General features: G+C 41.4%; 1 protein-coding gene across 1 annotated transcript; it reads right to left on the bottom strand.

The window, feature by feature from the left end:
* Window positions 1-572: 572 nt before the first annotated feature.
* klf13 (Kruppel like factor 13) lies at window positions 573-18990 on the bottom strand. The gene is made up of 2 exons (XM_030730864.1): window positions 18166-18990; window positions 573-7024 (listed from the first exon to the last, which is right to left on the bottom strand). Exons 1-2 carry the CDS (start codon window positions 18641-18643, stop codon window positions 6729-6731), a joined length of 774 nt encoding a protein of 257 aa, XP_030586724.1. The 5' UTR covers window positions 18644-18990; the 3' UTR covers window positions 573-6728.
* Window positions 18991-22419: the final 3429 nt, after the last annotated feature.

Here is a 22419-nt window from a genome sequence, read left to right as displayed (position 1 = left end):
TATGCACTAGTAACAATTCTTTATGCACTGCTAGCATTTGTCTATGCACTGGTAACAATTATCTATGCATTGTAACATTTATCTATGCACTGGTAACATTTATCTATGCACTGGTAACAAATATATATGCATTGGTAACTATGCACTGGCAACATTTATCTATGCATTGGTAACATTTGTCTGTGCTCAAGCCAGTTTGCCCACGTCTTACGATTATAAAACATATACATATGTAAATTATCCATGCAATAATATAGGTGTACACAACACTATTTTTCCTAGAAACATTTGAAAAAGAAGAAATTAAAAGATCAAATAGCATTTTCTTTCTTTGCTCAGAGTATTTATGGATCTGTCAGGTTTCCAATATGTGTCCCCCCCCAATAGGAAACTCATTTTGGAGTAACAGTATTTCCAGACATTTCAAACTATGCCTTTAATGAATCTCTCTAGTAGTAGTAGTGTTACACAATCCCCTGTTTTAATGTCCTATTATTGTGGTCACCATGGCCGCAGTTCAGCATAAAGTAAAAAACTGCCCACAACAGAAAATGAAAGTATGCCAGAACAAATTATGGCTGCTTATTTTATGAATTTATTTCCAAATGTAAACTTCACTATTTCATGCATACAAGTTATGACAACATACATTATTCAACAATCTGTTAATTTTCATATTTGCATAGGACATGGTCACAATATATCGTCTAACATGTAAAAAATAATGCCATAAAAAGATACAGCAGAGCAGCTAAGACCAGCACATTAGATGTGTGTAGAATCCAAGGAACTGTACAACTGTAATACTTGAATGTAGTGATTTTGGTTTGCTGAGAGAGGAGAAAAAGTGACACCTGAAGGTTAAAATGAGGTCATTGGAAAATGTACTGGCCATAGCTGAGTCGAGAGTTATTTACAGAATAGATTATACTGGTGCTAAGAGGGGAAGCAGCACCATGGAGTCACTACAACAGGCAACTGATGGTGAGGGGCAGAGGAGGAACACACAGAGGTATCAAGAGAGCAACATTACACTGAGGAGGTACACTGAAGACAAACAGGTACAGGAAACAGAACCAAAAGGCTGGTGAGAGGCTCCCTCTTTGTGTTCAGAGTGAGGTCATTGACAGCACTGCAAGCTGTATAACCCCGAGCAGACTAATCTTTTAAGGGCAAAATTATCAGCTGTTAGAATAAAAGCCACACAATCAGTGAAGGATACCGACATGGTCTGCGTTTTTTTCATACCATACCAGACTTTTTTTTTGTCTCTTATAAATTCTGAATTTATTTTTACTTTTATGAATAAACTGGGTTTGATTCATTCAAGTTTTTTTTTAAAGCAATAAAAAAAAAAAAAACAGAATAAAGTTGCTTACTTGAGGAGGAGGTCCATATCAAGCACAACATCCACTGATCGACAATTACAGCACGTAAAACTGAACCCAGAAGTACAAATGGTGTTGGATTCACAATTACTGCAACATTCATCTTTTCCTTCAAAGCCTTTGGTAACAACAATCAAGAACCACTTTATACGTTTATGGCTGCTTCTTGAAAATCATCCCTACTTTAAAAAAAAAAAAAAAAAAAAAAAGCCTCAGACATCCTCTATTCATCCTTAACTTTTAAACATCTTTTAAACATTTCCTACACAAAGAGCCCAAAAAAGAAGAAAGGCGAGGTTAGATCTGGGACAATGGAAAACGTACCTTGTGCACAACTCACAATGTGTAAAACCTCACAGTCGAGACAGAGTTCTAGTCATAACCAACAAAAATGTATTGGGTCGATGCAAGCAGCACATTTATAGTAAATGCAATGCGTCAATCCTTTGGAATGGTTGGGCATCTGTTTCATTAAGACTGTTTTTGTCCCCCCCCCCAAAAAAAAAACAATACCTGCAGTAAGCCATTATACACTGCTTCTTGAGTACTGAACAGCAAGAGAAGAAAACAAAAATTAAATAAGAACCAAACAAAAACAAAGCTACACAATCAAAATGTTTACATAAAGCGGAAAAGAAATATTTAACTTAGAACACTTGCATATCAATGCAGCGTCGCTTTATTAAATCCTGTACATTACATAAAGACATGTCACACCTTATAAAACTGTACACATTTGTTTAATGTCTGATAGTAGCTATTTTTTTGTTGTTGTTGTTTTGTTTGTTTTTACCCTTAACATTTGTATCCTCTTTATCAAGTTACCATTATAGTTTGGCACACAATTGCATCGCTCATGCTTGAGATCAGTGACAAAGAGTTCTGTGAGATATACTGATGTCGTTAAAATGAACTCCTTAAATAGACTCGTTAGTTGTTCACACACCAGGCAACAATTACTTCACTTTCATATATATATTACAATCAGAGGAAAATGTTAACTGGTAAACAGTTAGTATCTTGTTGCAGTTGCGAGTCCTTATGCTCTCACGGGTCTTGAAATCTTAACAGGATAACAATCAGTAAATTGGATTTAAAATGCTAAAATTAGGTGTCATAGTAATTTACAGATGACAGCCCATTATATAAACAAAAATTTAAACCAGAACTTTGTGGCGCTCAGTAGGTTTAAAGGATTTTTGTAACAGAAAATAAGCTCTTAAATGCCTTGGAAAGATTACTTTTTGCATCTACAAGGATGTGCAGGACTTGGCATTATGGAATGATTATATAAAATGTAGCCCAGTGTTTTGTTTATTTTTTAAAGTTTTCTTTCTTTTTTTCTTTTTTTTACAAAAAAAAAGTCTCTGTCTTTACTTTTTCATTCAAGTAGGAACAAATGAAACCACCTATTATTTGTGCTACTGGTCAAGAAAATGCAAGCTACATGATGGATGTTTGGAAAAGATATTGAAGTACAACAAAAGTATTTCAAGAGGTATGAGTTCTAAAAAATATACAAGCTTAAATATTTTATGAGACAAAAAAAAAACAAAAAAAAAAAACTACATTGCTAACTCACAATGTGGTGGTCTCTATTCTTATGGGAAACTCTGAAAGGAATCTAAACAAAAAAAAAAAAAAAAAACCACTCAACAATCTGAAACCAACATACACAGAGGTCACTAAGTTTCTTTACTTATAATCACCCCAAACAACCCCAAAACTTTCATTTTCTTTCTTTTTTTTTTCTTTTTTGGATGACAGGCTAACTGGAATAACCTGCATCCTGACATCAACAAAGTATTAATTGTTCCTGATTAAAGGGATGAACCCCATTAATGGAGCTAAAATTCAGATTTCAACATAAACGGTGCTTTGAACTGCTCTGCAAAAACAGCCAAATTCAAAAGCTGAAATGACCCGAAGACAATGCAAAATCTAGGAAAACAAAAAAGAAAAAAGGAAAGGAAAGCACAGATTATACATCTTTCTTCAGAGAGGTTAATAATTATTTGACAACAAACACAAGTACAGTAAAAATGGACATGTACAAAACTGTGTTCAATGGCCTTTTCTGTTGAATTATTCAAGTACATTTGGTACAGTGAGAAGAAAAGTTTTGAGAAACTGCCTGTGGACGCCTTTATGTCACCAGTGCTGTCTGGATGGATTGATATACTGGGAAGATTACACTGTACAGTCGCTTTAATTCAGAAGGTAGGAGCTTCTTTTTTGCCTTATGTAGTCCCCCCACATTAAGGGTCAAAGATGTTTAAAGGGGCATTTCACTCCAGAGTACTTGCTAGCGGGACTGTAGGGTTATGACGACATAATAGGCAAGGAGTCGAGCCTGTGCTGAGGCATTCCTGTGTTTCCAGTGTGGTTGGACACTGACCAGCAGTGAACACTAAGCACCCAGGACCACCAGAGGAGGCTGGCAGACTTATCTGTGCGGTAACTGATGTTACAACAAAATCCACAAACTGTCCCATATCTGCTTAGCAGATGTCAACCCTGAGGAAAATGTGCAGATTATGGATTAAGAGCTGATTACTGAAACCTACTTGAGGGTGAGCAACTCAGATTTTTTTTTTTTTTTTTTGCAAGAGAAAGTTACTCTGCAAACCAGGTCAAAACTATAGCATAAAAAATGGACACAGAAAAGCTGTTCAACAGCAATTTCAAGAATTGGTTTGTGAAAATCTGCGTTTTCTTTTCATTTAGAAATGTTGAGTGTAAAATCCTCTCACTTCTTCTGTCAGAGCTGCTGATCAGTGGCATTCGAAGTGTCATCTTGCAGTTTGGAAACCATTTAAACATCTGGCAAAGAAATCATGTTGCGCGTGGTGTCTCGAGAAAATTACTGCACTGGATCGAAATAATGAATGTTTTCTTTCTCGAGAATGTGACAGAGCTGATTCATCACAACTTTAAAGAGCGATGGCTGCTGTGGAGAACGGGGGACAAGGTCTGCCATTCATGGACTTCCACCTGCCAGACCGCCTCAAAAAAAAAAAAAAAAAACGATCCACGCTTTCAAGGCAAAGTTAACATGCATATAGTGTCGGGCACAGGACTGCGGGGCAAAAAGATGAACTAGTACATGCAATTCGTGATGACAACAGCCTGGAAGGATTTGACAGGACCAAACTACAAGATTGACAATATTTCCAACTGTAGTGCTGAAGCATTAAAAAAAAATGTAGGCATAACACAGACTGGCGGCGCAGCAGCAGTTTTGATAGCCATGCCTGTTTCCGTGGAAGGTTTACTGTGCCTTTTGCCTGACCTATTGAGGCATGTCTGTCTAGAAACACAAGTCAGCTTTCTCACGGGACAACTGAGCTTCACAGGCAGGACGAGGTGAGGCTGGTGAGCACTGGACTTTGCTGATATGTTCATTTTGGTTCAGATGTTTTTACAACAGTTTAAAAGCCCGCTTGTTGTGAGAAAGAAGTTTGAAAGCAGCTGTTTGAGACCTCAGATTTGTCAATGTGAATTTTGGAGCTGTGTCTACCTTGGCATTGTGAAATCTGCCTCTTCAGCAGCAAGGTTTCTGTCTGTGCTTAGGATGGAGTTGGCTACATCCCACCCACACTGCTAGTTGTTCATACACTTTTTTACTCTTATCCTATAGTTTGGATCAACCCACTAATTACAGCCATTTTTCTGTTGGCTGTTTCTACAGTTGGTGGGAGGAGGGGAGTTGGGGAAAGAGAAGGAAATGGGGGTTGTCTGCGACTGGGTGTCTCCTCTTTTGTGCTGTTCAGCTCATGATAAACCTCTCCTTTTTTTTATCAGGGCCTGCCCTTTCTTGCCTGTTTACTGCAGATAGCTGCTTTCTCCACTCTGTACTATGCAATGTCACAGCAGAGCTCAGCTCAGGCCTGCCCACCACTGTGGCCTACATTTGACACACAAGTTAGGCAATCTTATGCAATTTAGCAGGCTTGGAGCTTTACCAGTTTTTGGCAGGACAGGTCGAGCCAGATGAGTAAGGATTCTCTGGGGAATGGCATGTAAGCACCTTTCCTGTAGGTTGTGAATAGCTTCTTTTGGGTGCAGCTGTTTCCTCCAGGGAAGCCACAAAAGGCAGAGCCAGGAGGAGGGAAGCGAGCCGGCATCTGGCTCTACCTGTGATATTGCCGACCACCAGCTCGAGACCTCAGTGAAGGGTGGCTTACAGGACTGAATAAAAAGCTTTCATTCACTCTTGTCTTTGGTACTTTTCCCGATGTGCTCGAGAGATGGATTAACCTTGTTTCAACTTGGGTCCCTTTGTGTCCGTTTTGTGTGAAATGAACAGCTGCTTTGAAACTTAACTGTCTCTATGGTTGGAAAAGTTCTTAAACTCATTAATATAACGAAAAATCTTAACCCAATCTTTCCACAGTTCAGATGCACACAGTTTACACTGCACACAACTATTTCATGCAGTACATATTTAACCCAGTGTAATGTCAATGAATATTAACGTTGCAGAAAAGAAACAGACGCATTTTGTTTTCTGAGGCGGGGGCTTTTCTGATTGTTCTATTAATACACAGCAATCACATTAAATTATGAGCCCACTAAACATTAGGGAGAAAATAAATGTTTGGGTATGCTTCACATGTGACAGTGGGGCTAGTTTCCTCAAATATGAGAGCCAAAAAAAGAAAAGAAAAGAAAACAAAGAGTGCAAATTGTGTTGAGTGTAAGGCTGCTATATATGTACTGTATGTTTCTCTTCACCATGTTCATTCTTTCAAGCTAACAAGGCCATCCCTGAGCAGGGCATAAAATTCAACCCCTGTTGAATTTCAGAATAAAGTGATGAGTATATTGTGCAGTCAATGTGAGTACTGTTAAGTACTGTGGTATTACAGAAATCACAACTGTCTTCAATCCTGAGGTGTGTGTGTGTGTGTACCCCTTCTCCTAACCCTTTCATAAAGAAAACAAACAGAAATAATAATTAAAAAAAAAAAAAAACCCAAAAAAGAACATTTATAAGATTTGTCAGGGTGTCTGTCTTTTCCCCCCCTTCTTCTAGACCTTGTTTAGCTGACTATGACCATACATTAAACAACTAGCCATGATCAGAAGCCAAAAAAAAAATAAAAATACAGACATGTGGTTCTGAATGCAGATATTGCCATCTGAGAAAGGCATTACCTTCTTTTAGGATCACGCGAGTAATTGCACTACAATAAGCAGTTATGTACATTATGGTACACCACAGCAAGCGCAGGAATAGCAAAGGGGGAGGGTAACTGACAACTGTGCAACAAAAGTGTTATGATGAAAACACAGGCCTCATAGTCTGGAGGCAGAAAAGTGCGACCGGGTTTCAGTTTAAGGCGAGTTGGCTGGGCTGAGCGTGGGGCTGGAGGCATCTGAGCGACTGTAGTCGCTGAGGGAGCTGGGACGTGTGGTGCTGCCTCCGTGGGGTCTTTTCAGCATTCCTGGCTGGAAATCCGAGTGGCGCCGGGCATGCTTCATCAGGTGGTCACTCCGCATGAAGCGTTTTTCGCAAAGAGGGCATCCGAACTTCTTTTCCCCTGTGTGGGTGCGGTAGTGGCGGGCCAGCTCATCGGAGCGGGCGAACTTCTTGATGCAGTCAGGCCAGGTGCATGGGAAAGGCCTTTCTCCTGCAAAACAGAGGCAGGGGAGACGTCTAATTACACATTTTTTAACATCAGTGTTGGTTGATCATTTTCCACGTTTTACATAAGCAACAACCACCAGGGCTCCAAGATGAAACCAACACATTGTCACAAACTGTAATTCTTCTAATAACTCCTTAATAACCAAAAGAGAGTCAATCCCCATAAACTTTAATGTTAAAAAGACCCAACCTCAGAGATGATGCCTAGTCCACAGTCTCTACAGCTAATTTTTCCCTTTTACGCCATATGTTTTTTTCTTTTAACTCACCTGTTTGACTTTTGCTCAGGCTTAAAGTTTGGTCAGTAGCTGCTTTGATAGTGTTGATAAAGGCAGCAGTGGCAGACAGCAGTCAGCTTGGTCTCACTTCTGCTAATTTCAGACATGAACTGGACCGTCTGACCTTGTTTGTGGTTTTGGTGATTTCTGCAGCAATAATCTGACCAATAAAATATGGTTTGCTGTGTCAAACAGCCTGTTCAAGAATCTCAGGTGAGTGAAATGACAACATTTTTATTTGTATGTTACTTTGCACTAAATAGCAAGCATCTGTGTCTACGTGCTGTATCTATATAGTCTGTGAATAGAAGCTTGCTAAGAACTTCTGGCTCCAGAAAAATCAAGATGGTGATGGCTATAAAGCTAATGTTTTGGCCATAAATCAAGAAAGCAGAAACCAGCGAGTGACTTCGAGGTGGCGACATCCATCCTTTATACCGAGTCTATGGTTTTATGCCCATTGACATCACCCTGCCAGCAGCCTAGCTGCTGTTTTACATGATTGCATGTTTTCAAACCCATTTGTGGCTTCCCGTGTCTTTAAAATTCAACACAAACTTTGTAACTCTGGCCAAAACATAACTCGATGGGGTTATTGCATTATGATGGAGTTTCTATTTCAAGTGCATTTCAAGTCTCCGCAGGCTGATTTTACCACTGCAGTGAAATAAATGGGAGCCAATGCCAGAAATGTTGAAACATAAGAATGAAAATGAAAATGCTTTTTTAAAACTAATGGGTGAATAGTGGGCTGGAATTTTACAGTATATGTGATTTTTGGTAAATGAGCCAAAACATGCTGAAGCCGCTCCAAATGCTTACATTTTTAGCCTTTTGAGTACAGTTTAATATTTAATGCATTAGGACCTTTCGGATGTACCAGAACTTTTGGTGAGTCTCACTCAAATCAAGTCATGCTAACTGATGATGTGTGCACATTTCTGCACTCTGGTGTCAAAAATGGTGCTCGCCACGTAATAAACAGCTCACCACAGTGCAAGTAATGACTCATCCAGAAACAACAGTCATAAGGTTATTCCTAGTAATAATATTAAAAAGCTCAAAGACAACTTCAAAACATTAAGAAACATGAAATGAGCAACAACAACAACAACAAAAAGGTTTGAGCAGTAGGACTTGGTGTAAATCAACTACAAATTGGCACAGTACTGGAGGAGCAGACACAATTTAATTACCTAATCTCCAGATGCTAATCATGCTCACAATGGTTACCCAGCCCATTTTCTAGCATGCGACTATCTGTGACTCGGCACGTGGGAAATTACAACCCCCCCCCCCCCCCCCCCCCCCCCCCAATCAGCCAATAAAAGTGGGCTTTGACAGAAATATACTCAAGGCCAGATGATACAGTATACCATACACCATACTAATGTGGAAACAGTATGCACTGAACCTAAATGCAGCATCCTGCATCTACTGGTCAATACTATATTTCATTCAGTTCCATTTTACTGAGCTCCTGCCCAACAATAGTGAAATCCAGCAGTCTAATTTTACCAGCATGGCTTTCCAGAACTAAAGAAAACCGCAGGACGTGTTCTTTTAATGCTTAGGCTCTTTCTAGTGAATAAAAATAATCAATCATAATGTGCACGCCCATGGCAAAGATTTGAAATATGAAAGGGAATAGATAGAGAGATGCGTGAATGTTTATAGGTGGCACATAAGAACAGGCCTGCCAAATGCTTTCTTTGTTCTGTGGTTTCCCTCTGGGCCACAATGGAAACAGTGCTGTTAAGAATCAAACGCTCATATGCTACCTAATGCCAGAGAGTCTCAAAAACAAGAACTCGGTGCACAAGTCTCAGTTCCCTCACCACCCCCCACCCCCCATCATATACTGCATGGTTACAAAACATGCAGACAGACAGAGCAAGTCTAGACAGTCCGGTCTGTGTTCCTGCCTCTGACGCCTCACCTCAGCTCCAGACAAACTCAGTCAGCCCTGCCCATTACAGTTCCTGCTGCAGGCTCACACAGGGTTCAGTATATTTAAACACTGTAACTGACATATATACATTTGCATACATACACCAAAGACAGCCTTGTCTCCTATCATGCCAACTATTTATACTTTTTGACTCTTTTGGCAGAGCTAACAAAGACACACATCCTTTCCTGCGTGAGGTAGAGTTACAATTTATAAAGAATGACGCGACTGTGTTTGTTTAAGCTCCCGGAGGAAAAGTAAGCAGTGAAGTGCTCATCTGGTTGACATGGCTGATGATGGAGTGATTTCATACTATATTAGCGAAAAAAGTAGGCTGTGCTGCCACCTGACATTGCAAAATGAGTTACTGGCTTAAAAGCATGGCTTAGATGTGCAGGCTGCTTAAAGCTAAATAACCAGTGTAACGGATCCAACAACATTAATATTTAACCAGACACAAGAGAGCTAGACTGAGATATCCAGTCTATCTGCCCTGATACAGTAATGCGTAGTGGAAGCATCAGGTATCCAGCAGCAACTCACTGAGGTGGGTCAAATTATTTGCAGCTCCATGACTTCTTGGAAAAGGCAGAATTCACAGACAAGGTGCCTGTTCTGATCTCACGCTGAACAGCTTTGAGCTTTTAGGCCAACAATATGAATATTAATAAATAAAAATAAAAAAAAACCTGCTGCTTTAATGTCAACCTCAAAAAAGGGCCCTGTGTAAAGGAAACGCAGTGGAGTGTCCTGATTAACTGTTGTTTCGTAACACAAGGATTGGGATTTCCATGAACGTGGTAAACATATCCTGGTAACAATGAGAAGGTTTGGGGGAATAAATGCTTTAATTATGAGTGGAAATAATGATAGGGGTTATCAGCCTGTGTAGTATGAGGATGTGACTTCCCACAGTTTTTCAACAGACTGCAGCTATTACTCAGCATTTCTGTTGAAAGAAGAATGCTCTAAGCTACTCCGCTTACCCGGCTTTTCTTCCCATCTACTTCCAGTGTTGTCACAGCAGGGCACCATGGTGACTGTGACGCCAGGACCCACTGATTGGTTGTCCCATCTCTGGCATCATGCCATGTCAAGGGTGCGGTTTGTCTTTCTCAGAATGTACCGGTTGCAGAGGGCGAGCAGAGTTGGGGGGGTGGGTGGGTAATGAGGGAAGCTTTTCCCTAACGAACACAGTGACCCAGTTACCCATAAAGTGAGTTACATCATACATCATGCACGCAAACTGTACCTCTACTAAGCACAAGTGTCCCCCCTCCAAGGCAATGAGATTATGTCACAGGTACTCTAGTTATATAACTGTTCTCTGCGAGTCCACTGGGTCAGTAAATAAACAGCTCATCTCTGCTCCTATCCCTCCATCTTCCTCTCATTCATATCTGAGAAGCTGTGCTCCTAAATTTCTAGTGAAATGTTTAAAAGAAATGGAATCTGACTCCCCGGTGTAAGGGATGCTGTCTGCAAAGGAAAGATCAAATCTCTTTTTGACGTGAGCCGCAGTGGAGGAACTGAGCTCGATCACTGTTCCAACAACAGCTACCAGCATTTCAACCGAGAGCAGATAACATTCCTGGTGTGTCCTCGGGCATGGGCCAAACTCACACAGCGTACATGTGAAAACTTCATGTGAACCTGCCATAAGAGAGTTAGAGTAAATAGCTCAGCAGGGTGAGAGGGGAAAAATACATCAGAGATCACCTTGAAGTTAACCGTGCATGCACAGTGAGAGCCAGAGCAGGAAATATCTTTCACAGAGCTTACAACAAAAACAAGATGCACCTCACACCTACACAGAAGCAAACAATTCATGAGGAGAAAGTATGGAGCCTTACTGCAGATCACGGCTCATTACAGTTGGAGCCACCTCACTTCAAGGTTGGTTTGGTGGCACAGCCAGCTTGGCAACATGAAATGGGACACCACTAACTCCAATGGTAGGGCTCAGCACAATCCTATAATTTGGATCCATGTTTACAACAGACTATGACCTGAAAACAACCAGAAGCCATCTTTGCTGCCAGCAGACAACCATTCGTGGGATTCTGGGTAATACTAAAATGACTGTTGAGGCCCTCATCAGCATAAACCACTGGAGCAGACAGGGTTAACCCAACCGTGCCCAGCCTCTCCCTCTACACACACCATCACGTGCCAAGACGATATAAACACTAACATGTGTGCGCAGAACAATAAATATACAATAAGGCTCCTGCAGCTCCTCCTTTCTTTGTTCACAAAGCTGTATATGCAGGCTCTGCTTGTGCAAAAATAACAACAAAGGCTTACAAATTTCTGCGGTCTGCACTAAGACTCTGCTTGATCTGATACACATTTGAGATCAGACCAACTGTTTCTGTGAATGTTAGTCTGTGAAAAGGGTACGGTTGTACCTCAGCGAGAGAGGAGACAAATTACCAAGAATATCAAACATGTTTTCTCAGACGAGCCCATTCAGAGTTTGTTGTAGATGAGAATAAGTCACCAGGAGCAACAAAGGACCTCTGGGTGTGTCAGGTGCTCGTGACGAGAATCAACTCAAGCTTGTCAGGAGAAGCTCAAAAACAGAGTATTTAATGTATTATCATCTTTTGTCATCACTGAGAGGGACCTTGCTTGTGGCTGAATAGCCTACCTATCCTTGTGAGCATATAGCTGTCAGTTTGTGAACAATAGCAGCAGACTCTCTCCCAGCAGGAGAAGCACTCCTGTAATGCATTTCAATCAGACAGGCTGCAAGTACGAATGGTAACTCACTCCACTTGGTTTACACTGCACTGGGCTACTGACATTCACACAGAGAGACATAGAAGGGGTCGAGTGTCACCATCTGATTGCTATGCACACTTTGCCATACATTACTTCATCCTCTTAACTGTTTAAGGGAAAAGCAGGGAGGGGTTGCCTGCATTGAGCAGCTCATCAGATTTGCCTCAATTAGCTGGAATGGGCACTCTCTTTCAGCCTTGAGTGCATGCTAAAACAACCTGCAGCCTTGATACGTTGCAGGCAGCCTACTTATCTTTTAAAAACCAGTTAACTGATGACATGCAAACAGCTGCTGTCATTAAAGTGTGTTTATAGTTGTTCCACAGAAGCAGGTGGGAGCACACACACGGTACAGTGCCAGCTCTTTCTACTGATAGAGTCTGACACTATAGCTCACATGAGATAGATATCCATAACCACCATCAAACAAAGGGGTACAACCCCGCTAGATCCTGAGAGGCCCCACCACATTGCGATAAGAGGAGAGACAGGCTGGAGATAATGCCAGCTGTCCCAGTATAATGCCTGATACTTTGATGGTGAGTGGGAGAGAAATATTTTCATGTCTTACAGTGAAAATGATGAGGCCATCCTTCTCAAAAGACTTCAAAAACTATTCATCATTTTTTACCCAGGGGCCACACCCCATTATGATGTGGTCTGCCACTGTCTGATTTATCACACAGAGAAAGCAGACACACCTTACGTACTGTAGTGAGAAGCACAGCTAGAAACAAAACGCTCCCTCTGATGTTAGTTCACAGCCATTTCTCTCTATTCAAACTGTGCTCAATTTAACACAGTGGACACAGTCAGAGTGTAACCCTCAGATAGAACCTTGTGAGTGCCAGGCTGCCAGGAGCAGGTTCTGCTGCTGAGGTCGCAGCCTTTCAGACGTTAATCAGATTAGATGCAGATGCAGCTGAATAAATGACCTACATCAATGGAGGGCATTGACAGTGAATATCCTGGTATCTGACCCCACCCCCACCATGCCGCACTGTATATTCTGTCTTTGTACTGCAGAGCCCTCTCTCACATGTGAGGTGCGGTGGAGGTGAAAAAAATATGCACAGTGTTCCACAGGTCTGCATCCCTCTCTTCCTGCCGCTGGTAATCAACACCACAAGACGTGGCCTCACAACACGACATGCTTCAGCACCTATTTTGCTTTTCAGGCTGGAAAAGGGGGGGGGGGGGGGGGGGGGGGGGGGGGGCTGGTGCGGGAAACAGACAGAGCGGCTTTTATAGAGCTACTCCACAGCTAACTAAAGAATACACGAGCCCTGTGGGCCATTGAAAGCAGCACAGCTCAAGGTACTGCCTGACAGCAGTCTTTCAGTATTATGATTGTCCACTATGCATGCTTGGGTGCTTAATCACAGTGAAATCAGGTTTATATGTCAACAATGAGGAAGTATCCTACTATCAGATTTACATGTGCATATGCAGGATAGCATATGGACAGCACATGCCTTGGAAATGTCTTCCACCGAGCAGTAACATTGCACCAGCAGATTAACAGGAAAAATGGTGGCTGCATTTTGGTTTTATTTACATCCTGAGGATCAGGTAGATGTAATTAATACCTTATTTCTACTGGACACATACTGTACTGCATGTGGCCTTCACAAGGCCGACCACATTTCATCCAGGAGAGAACAACACACTTGAATGTTTGCATCTGTAAATTCCCAACAAGACTATGCATCTACAGCCATGCAGTGATATGTTGAGCTAAACTGATTTTGCTACTTACTATAAAACATAAAGCAGTAAAGCTGCCCAAGCACTGGAGAAATTATGCTTTCAACCTGTTTATGGAGCTAAATGAAAAGAGAACCCTTGCAGTTGAAACAAAGAGTAGCTAAAATGCACAAATCTTCCATATCTCATATAATAGCAGTTAACTCATGACAGTAAATTCAAAACCAAAGATGTAAACCTGCTGCAAACACTACAGGAAAAGCCAGTTATTTTTTTAGGCCTTACCATAGGGGAATCATGAATCATATCACATCAAGGCAAGGGAATCCATCCCATGGCTTCAGTTTGAACCAAAGTCCTGGTCCTTTTGGTTACAAACACATCCCTCGCACAACATTTGGATAGTGACAAATGGAAACTTGTCTCCAGCCTGAAGCATGAGCTTTTTATTACATGTCAGAAATAGGGCTCAACTGGGAGCAATGGTGGAAATCCTGCCGTGTCACAGGTAGACAGACCTGCCCCAGTTGAGCTTTTACCAGTTGCTGTGCCAAGGTTAGGCCCAAGCAAGGGCAGGAAAACCCCATCTCCACCCTGCTACCTCATCACTGCCACCAGCCACACAGGCACATTGTGCACTCTGTGCAAAAGTGCAGCCAAATATAAAACCACTGGCAGAAAAGTAGTATATACAATCAGAGACTCCTGTTGCTTTTTCCATGTGGAATTTGGGATAATTTTACATTTAAAAAGTGTAATTAACCACAGTCATTTGACTGAAAATAGATAGCATGCATGAATAACTGGGTCTACCAGGTGCTCCCACTAATTTTTAGGGCATAATTTACGGCCATCTCAGAGTATTAGAGCTACTCCAGCGGAACACAAAAGAGGTTCAGACAAAACGTCAACCCAAGTGTAAAATATGGCATTAGACTCTTTGTCTTTGAGGAATATTGACGCTGTTCCTCCCTGTGATTCCAATAGTTTCTGAATAGGTCTTCTACACTGACAAGCTGGCCTTTTGTATGACCCAGCTGTGGAGGGCACAGAAAGTCTGAGCTGTTATTCCCGAATAAGAATCGAGGCCCATTTCTCCTTTGAAGATGGCAAACTGCCTGACATGACCAGACCAGAGTAATGAGACTTCAGAAAGAACATCATCTACTTGCTATGGAAGCAGGACAGATCTTTGGAAAATAGATCTTTCCTCTTAAAAAAGGTGCTAAAAAAAAACCCCAGAAAGCCTATGAAAATAAGAAAAAGAAGAAAATAAGAAAGAATATGAACTAATTGAATTGTTATATTGTAAATAGCTTATCTGTTCATCAGAGTTACATGACTGCATTTTCCATAATGCAGGGCAAATGTATTTGTCACAGAAAAGGCTCACCTCACACACCATGAGATCAGACACAAAGCTGTCTGGTAACCTTACACCTCTAAACTGCTGTGGATTTCTCACCATAAAATTCAATGCAACATAATAAGCAATTTAAATTCACTGTGCACCCTTATGTCTGCTACATCCTGGTGCCCCTTTTAGACTGTGTGTTTCAGAAGAAACCTACAGTGAACCCTTCATAAACTCCGCTGAAGGGATCAAAAATATCTTTGCTCTCCTTGACTGACAAATTGTTCTACTACCAGCCGTAACCACTTAATCAACTGACAAACAATTACACAAAGGCAGTAAATGAAAAACCAAACATCACACTGAATAACGCAGGCCTTGTTGTGGACAGTTAATTAATCAATTAATCAAACCAATCACAGTTATTTGAGCAATGTCATTGTTTATGAGTGCAACTGGAGCAGTCACAAAAAGCTCATCTAAAGAGTTCTAAAAACCTAAAGGTTTGAATGAAAACTGGCTGCATTGTTAACACAACTTGTTTTAGACACAAAAACAGATTACATATATTCTATCCATCCATTTTCATCCTTTTTTTTCAGGGTTGGGGGGGGGGAGGGGGGGGGGGGGTCTATCCCAGCTGTCATAGGGTGTTAGGCAGGGTTCACTCTGGACAGTTTGCCAGCCTGTCACAGGGCTAACACAGAGAGACAGACAACCATTAACACCAATGGGCAATTTAGAATCACCAATTAACCTAATTCCACTAAGTGCATGTCTTTGGACTGTGGGACCCCTGAATATATTCTAATTAAATTTGGCTATATAGGTAGTCATTTGTAAATGAAAATTGTAAAATAACACATAAAACATGCAAATATGCAGTAAAATTGTGATGACTCAAGGTGAAGATTTGTTTTGAGCTAGTTATGCAACTGTGCTGTAGACACAGCATTAGAAAAACAACCTGTAGGTTTCATCTTCTCTTCTCATAAATCAGCCATATAAGATCTGCAAAAGCTGGGATGATGAGGCTTTGGGCGTTACAGTCAAGTAAGGACTTCTTGTCCCTGGTTCTTTGTTTGGTGTCTATTACAGTGTTTTCCTCCTCAATTAGATAGTGGTATTTGGCAGGAACTGACTGGGCTGGGATCCATTCTCTCTTGACTCTGCTAGTAGGGGCTGAAGGGAAGCATGCTGCCAGATTTTGGCTCTGTGAAAGCACTGCAAGATTGGCTGAGGCATCCCGGCTGAACTCATATGACCCACATTCTGGGCCTATCCAATCAAACAGGCAGAAACAATCATTATTTTCACAATTTATGGGACACAAACCAATCATGAAGCCAGATGCCAAAGCGTATTCAAACTGAAAGGCAGGGGAAAAGGAAATGCTTAATAGGCACAGAGACAAGAGCAGGGTTAATATGGAGCAATGAAACTGCACTAAACTCACATGGTTTGGGCTGAAAAGAGGCACACTGAGTGCTGAAGGCTGGCTCTTTGAGAGTGCTGCTGCAAGTTTGGCAGCTTAACTGAGATGAGTCACACTCTCTATCCAGTAAAACAAGCAGACACCATCCCCATTATAAGAAATTATAGGCCACAAAGCCATAAAGGAGTGTATCTCAAAAGAAATGAAATGGCTAATAGGCAAAGGGACCAGAACAGGGTTGACTGACAGCAATTATATACCAGCCACAAAGAAATTCCTCATAAAAGGCTCGTTATGTAGTTAGTAGTTAGAATTTGTTTGATTTATAAATGCCATTGATGTTCATTTTTTCTTACACACTAAATCTAGTGATACAAGCATGTGAACAATCACAAAGACAGCCAGGTGACTGACTTGTTAAAAAAAAAAAACAAACAAAGAAAAGAAAGAAAGAAAGCGTCTCAGCTGTGTTACATATTTTCAGTTTTGTGGCTTTCTTTCTTCCTCTAGTCATAATGATTGAATATGAGTCAGGTTAATCAAGAGATTTTAGCTGGTTTCTGTGATAAAGAGGTGGCTTTATCTTTACTGTTTTGTTTCTGGCCAGTCAGGTCGATGTGTGTGAAGAAGATAAACTGCAGCGTTCAGAGCACGGGAAAGCAGAGGCTCCTCAGTCGAGGCTCAACTAGCTGAGTCTGTTGCTGGCCAGATCAGCTGGCAGTCTGTCTAGCGGGGGTGTGGCACATCACAACAAAGGTCTTTGGGCAGACAGGCGACTGCACAGTTCTTATCAACCCCCCAATTTGAGTCGATCTACATCCTTCACTATCTCAGTAGCCTATTCTGCGGAATTGAACGCGCAAATGCGGAGTTATCCTTCAGGAAGGTCACAGGTAGCACACTGCTGATCCGGAGCGCGTTTGTAAGCGTTTCTCTCAGCAGTGTGACACGGCGCACTTACTGGACTGCAAACTTTCAGCATCCCCACGTTATTGCACACTTGGCTTATTCTGTAATGGGAACATTAGGCTGCATTTGTAGGATTTTGTTTCTCATGTTGTCGTGAAGCAAAGCAAAGTTTGTTGTAATTAAAGCGAACAGAAAAACGCCCGAAATCTGATCTGTGTAATTTTGTTCTGCATTTGCACTGCAGTTTGAACATACTGTTCCATGCGGTGGTGTTTGTGTGTGGGTATATACGTGTGTGACTGCGCGCGCGCGCGCGCGCGAGTGAGTGAGGTGGGGGTTAAAGGAAAGCCGTCACAAAGCTGTGAGACTTTGAGTGGGAGTGGCACTGTTTTCAGCCCCCCCTCAACTGAAATTAAAAGGACATTTCGTAAAGTTCGCACAACTTAAAGGAATAATTGCATTATGAAACTATGCAGGCACTGCTGTCGTGAATGTGCTCACAGTATCCATTAAGGGTGGCTCCGTGAATATTTATGAGTTACTGACTCGAAACACAGCAATCACCTCATCTGTACAAATATCGCTATGCATGTACGAGAATCCACACTTGGTATCTCATTTTTTAATCATCCCATCCGTTCTCAGATATGTAAGGGGGAAAACACGTTCACAGCAACAAACATTTGCATCCAATGAAACTGACCTGTGTGTGTCCTTAGATGGGCTTTGAGGTGGGATGATTTGCCATAAACTTTTTCACAACCTGAATAGTGGCATTTGTGCTTTTTCTGAGGTGGTTCTTGCTCAGTTCGACCTCTCGGTCTTTTGCCTCTTTGTTTGAGCGAAGGATCTGAGATGGTGGAAGGTGTGGCAGATTTTCCATCATCTCTAAGGTTCGGCATGCTCTCATCCTTTATTTTTGCCTGCTCGGCAACACTGTTGGGAGTCTGCTGGTTAAAATCCGCCAGAATCCGCGCCACCACAAAAAGAGAGGAGTTATCCTTCACCAAAGGCTCCTTAATTTCCTCTCCGTTCTTGGAGGAGGATGGGATTTCTGGTTTAATCTCCCTGTTCCCTTTAGGAGCATGAACAATTGCACGACTGGACATTGAAACAAGGCACTCTGCTGCAAAGTGATCCATTTTGTCTTTGAAAGAGCCCCCTCTGCTTCTTAATGACATTCAAAAAAATAAAATAAAATGATGCCGTGAGAGGAAAAAAAAAAGTACTTGTTCCGTGGTTCCCTTTGTGTAGTGGTGGAGAGGAGGAGGTCGTTCTCATCAGCGAGAACTGACTTTATGATCTTACCCGGCTTTCCAGTATCATCAACATCCTGTGCGAGAAACGCCTAGGACAGAAATGCAGACAACCCCCCCTTAGAGAGAGAGAGAGAGAGAGAAAAATAACAGAAACCCAAAGTCTTTGTTTAGTGCAACGACGCTGGTAAGAACAAGAACTCTAGAAACTTGAATGCGTTAACTCCCATCGCGGCTTCAAACAATCTCCAGCATAGTGCGTGTCTCCTGAGCGCCTGTTCCTGCTCGATGTATCCATGCTGGGGGCGTGTCGACCGGCAGCGCTCGGGCAGCATCGTCAGAGTAGCCGCTCATTCATTGGGCGCTGCCTGTCCCCAAACGCACCGAACAACAGGAGTTACTTTAAAGTTTCACCACAGGTTGCCTCCATGCATTCAGATGATGTATCTCGTAGGCTGCAAAGTTAAGTAGTGAAGAGATCTTAAAAGAAAAATAGACTAATGCGAAGTGGCCTACTAGAGCTTCCAGACGCTTTAGAGCGTTGTCCAGCAATAATACCACTGGGGAGGTATCTCTAGATCCAAGAGGTAATCTGCAGCATGTGACCAAAAAGCAAGGACCTCCAGAATATACAGCTGGCGTGATAATATACTCAGCAATAAGGGGAATAACCACAACCAATGCCACCGGACTAGAGCAATGTTTAAGCACAATGTCCAACCCCACCGGATGAGTATGAAAAGAAACAGTGGAAATGTCGCTTAGTACATTTACTTAAGTACTTCACGGAAGTACAGGTTTAGTGTACTCGTTCTTTATTTAAGGTGTTGTTCTTCTTTCTCCTTTTGGATGCAAGCTCTGTACTTTGTACTCAACGCCATTTATTTTAAAGCTTAAGGTCTAAATACTTTTTTTTTTTTACACATTGCAAAACAATTATCCAACACAAAATATGTTTCAATTATCTCCATGTAATAAATCTATAATAGGACATGGGGCTGCACATGAGCCTTAAAAGCGTGCCCAGTGTTTTCAGAACCGGGTCGCTAGGTTCACTATGTTGAGTTAAATTTATTCACAAATAAAATGTATTCATGGCGTCATCGTTGGAAGCATTCCCACTTTGTTTATAGTAGCAGTGCAGTGTAGCACCATCACCCATCCTGTATACACAAACACAGAGACTTGTTGTAATATTTGTTAAAAAATGAATACTATTGTTTAGCAACTAATTATTAGCAAACTGGGTTTGAAATTACTTGTTGAGCTCCCAGAGTCCAAACCTCAGTGCTGTACAACAAAGAAAAAAAAACCAAACATCTCTCACCAGTGATTTTGAACCTTGACAAAAAGCACCTAATTAATTATTAACAGTTAATTTTCTGCAAAGGTAAACATACAAACAATTTTATTTGATGAGAACTGACTATTGAAATACTGAATTTGAGCAATTTCCCCTTATACACTGAATGTGGAAATTTTCCCATGAAGTAAACTGATGAGGTGACTATTTGAAACTGTGATTGCACTGATTTCCTTTGTTACATATGATCTGATCATAAATGAGGAAAAGAACATTAAAAAAAAGCAGAAAAGTCACATGAATGCAAGACCTCTTCAACAAAACTCACATGAGCTCAAGAACACTTAAGCAGTAACTTATTTAGTCCGGAAAATGAGCAACGTGATTCTTTAATATTATTGTGTCACCTTCTTATAAATACTTTTGGTGGGCCTCTGGCCAGCAGCACGGTGCATCAGCAGAAAGCTTGCAACTGCTGGAAGCTGCTGATGTTTGACAGAGAAAATGAGTTGTCTTCACAGCCTTTGCAAAGAAAGAACAGTGGCACAACAAGACTAATAATGCCTTTTTAAAGTCTGTTCAACCCTGCTGATTTACACACTTAACTTTTATCTTAATGTAGTCTTAGACTTACATGTTTGATGACAGAAAAGTTTCATCATACTTGACTTGTTGACTCAAAAGTAACTTTCAGCAGCTGAAAAGCTTTATGATTATAATCTATTTTATAATGTAGTATTCTTTTAAATGAACAGCTTGTGATTTTTTTTTTGATTTTTTTTTTTTTGGTTCCTTTCAGCAAACTAGCAATTTATCTCAAAACCCTCCTCTGAGCAACTCTTGGTCTCTGCCAACTGAAATGTAGCCAGCCAGCCGCTGCACACACACTGTCTTCTTCAGTTTATCCCCCAGCAAAAGACAAGTGACACCATTATGGGGGGAAGAAAAGGAGTCAGGATACAAGGTTGCATGATATGTTAAGGTTTTGTTAGTGTTAGACAAGTGTTTATTTAATGGCACTAGTTTTACAGTTTGGTCAATCTGATGAGTGTTCCAGACACCTGGAAATAAACCCATAAATATTTTTCATGTTATCAAACCCAGGCATGCTGGAAACTATCATGTTACTAGCTACAAGGTGCTGGAAGAAAATAAACCAGCTGATGTTATTGATTATAAGTGCAAGGACACACTTGAATGTCCCTGTTAACCTCCTGTGGACCCACGGGAGGTTAGATTAACCCCACTGTTTAATCAAATCACTTTTAAGGACCTGTTTGGCTTAGATGCTGAATGTACCAAAATATGTGCCAAATATTACATGGCAAGCTTTAAGGGCAATTGACAAAGGACACAAAACCTTTTTTTTAAAGAAAAGGGATAAAGTTGCGCTCCACCAGTACAGGATTAGACCTGCTTTCCTGCAGCAGCTGATGCTCTCCTGTGAGAATGAATGCACACTTTCAGCATTGTGCACAAAAGCCCACACTAGAAAGTTCCCAGTGTTCACTGTGTGCAAGGCGATGTGGCATTCAGAAGGCCATCTGGCTGTATTATTTTACATATTCTTTCACCACAAAAACGTGGTGTTCTTGTGTTTCATGTGGTGCCTTGGCGATCTTTTCTAATGAGAGCACAGCAAAAGGGTATAGTTCCTCTTTCACAGCGTTATTTCCCAGAGCTGTGTGGAAACTGCAAGTGTTTATCAACTCCCATTTGGGTGTCAAGTGCTCGAAAGCCAAATGAGACAGTGAGGAAATCAGCTGCGGCTTAAACAAGCGAATCTCTCTAAAGGTGACAAGCAGCTGTAGAAGCGATCATATCTTACACAATCCCACTCAGAGGGGAACAGCAGAGTATCTCTGTTTGTAGCTGCTGCAATGTGATGATTCAAGAGACCTTTTGTGCGTTCCCAAATCCCAGCACCAACCCCCAGCGCACTGTGTCCAAACAGCACACTGTCTGGCACTGACATAATGTTCTCAGGCAGGAACAGCGATTTGATTGGCCTCTTCACTTATGTTTGCAATGGGAGATATTCTCTTCGAGCACCCCGCAGCCTGAGCACTGTTAACATTCAGGCTCGGCTGTCATGTCAAGGCAAGACCCCACCCTCCAAAAATTAAATTCCACGTGGGTCTTGTCAATTTTATCTTTCAGCAGGTTTTGATGATCGGTGGAGGGTGGAGACCTCAGTTTGAAACCAAATTTTGATTGCTAAACACGGTAGCCAGAGGCGTTTTTATTTTATTTTTTTTTTAATGGACTGGTTCTCAAACTTGGGACCTCCAGCATGGCTAAAACAGTCACTCTCATGTTGCTTATCATTAAAATTCTAGCTACTCATAAACCTGAGTCATTTATTAACAAAGACCTTTCACCTGTGTTTCCTTTAATC

Source organism: Archocentrus centrarchus, chromosome 6 (assembly GCF_007364275.1).
Source record: "Archocentrus centrarchus isolate MPI-CPG fArcCen1 chromosome 6, fArcCen1, whole genome shotgun sequence".
NCBI classification, from domain to species: Eukaryota; Metazoa; Chordata; class Actinopteri; order Cichliformes; family Cichlidae; genus Archocentrus; species Archocentrus centrarchus.
Note: the sequence above shows the minus strand (reverse complement) of the source record. Positions and strands in the feature narration are given on the sequence as shown.

Excerpts from the sequence above, each read along its gene's own strand:
- klf13 (XM_030730864.1), bottom strand. The coding sequence starts at position 18,643 with ATGTCATTAAGAAGCAGAGGGGGCTCTTTCAAAGACAAAATGGATCAC. Across the intron at positions 7,025-18,165 it reads CCATCTAAGGACACACACAG|GAGAAAGGCCTTTCCCATGC; the intron begins GTCAGTTTCATT and ends TCTGTTTTGCAG.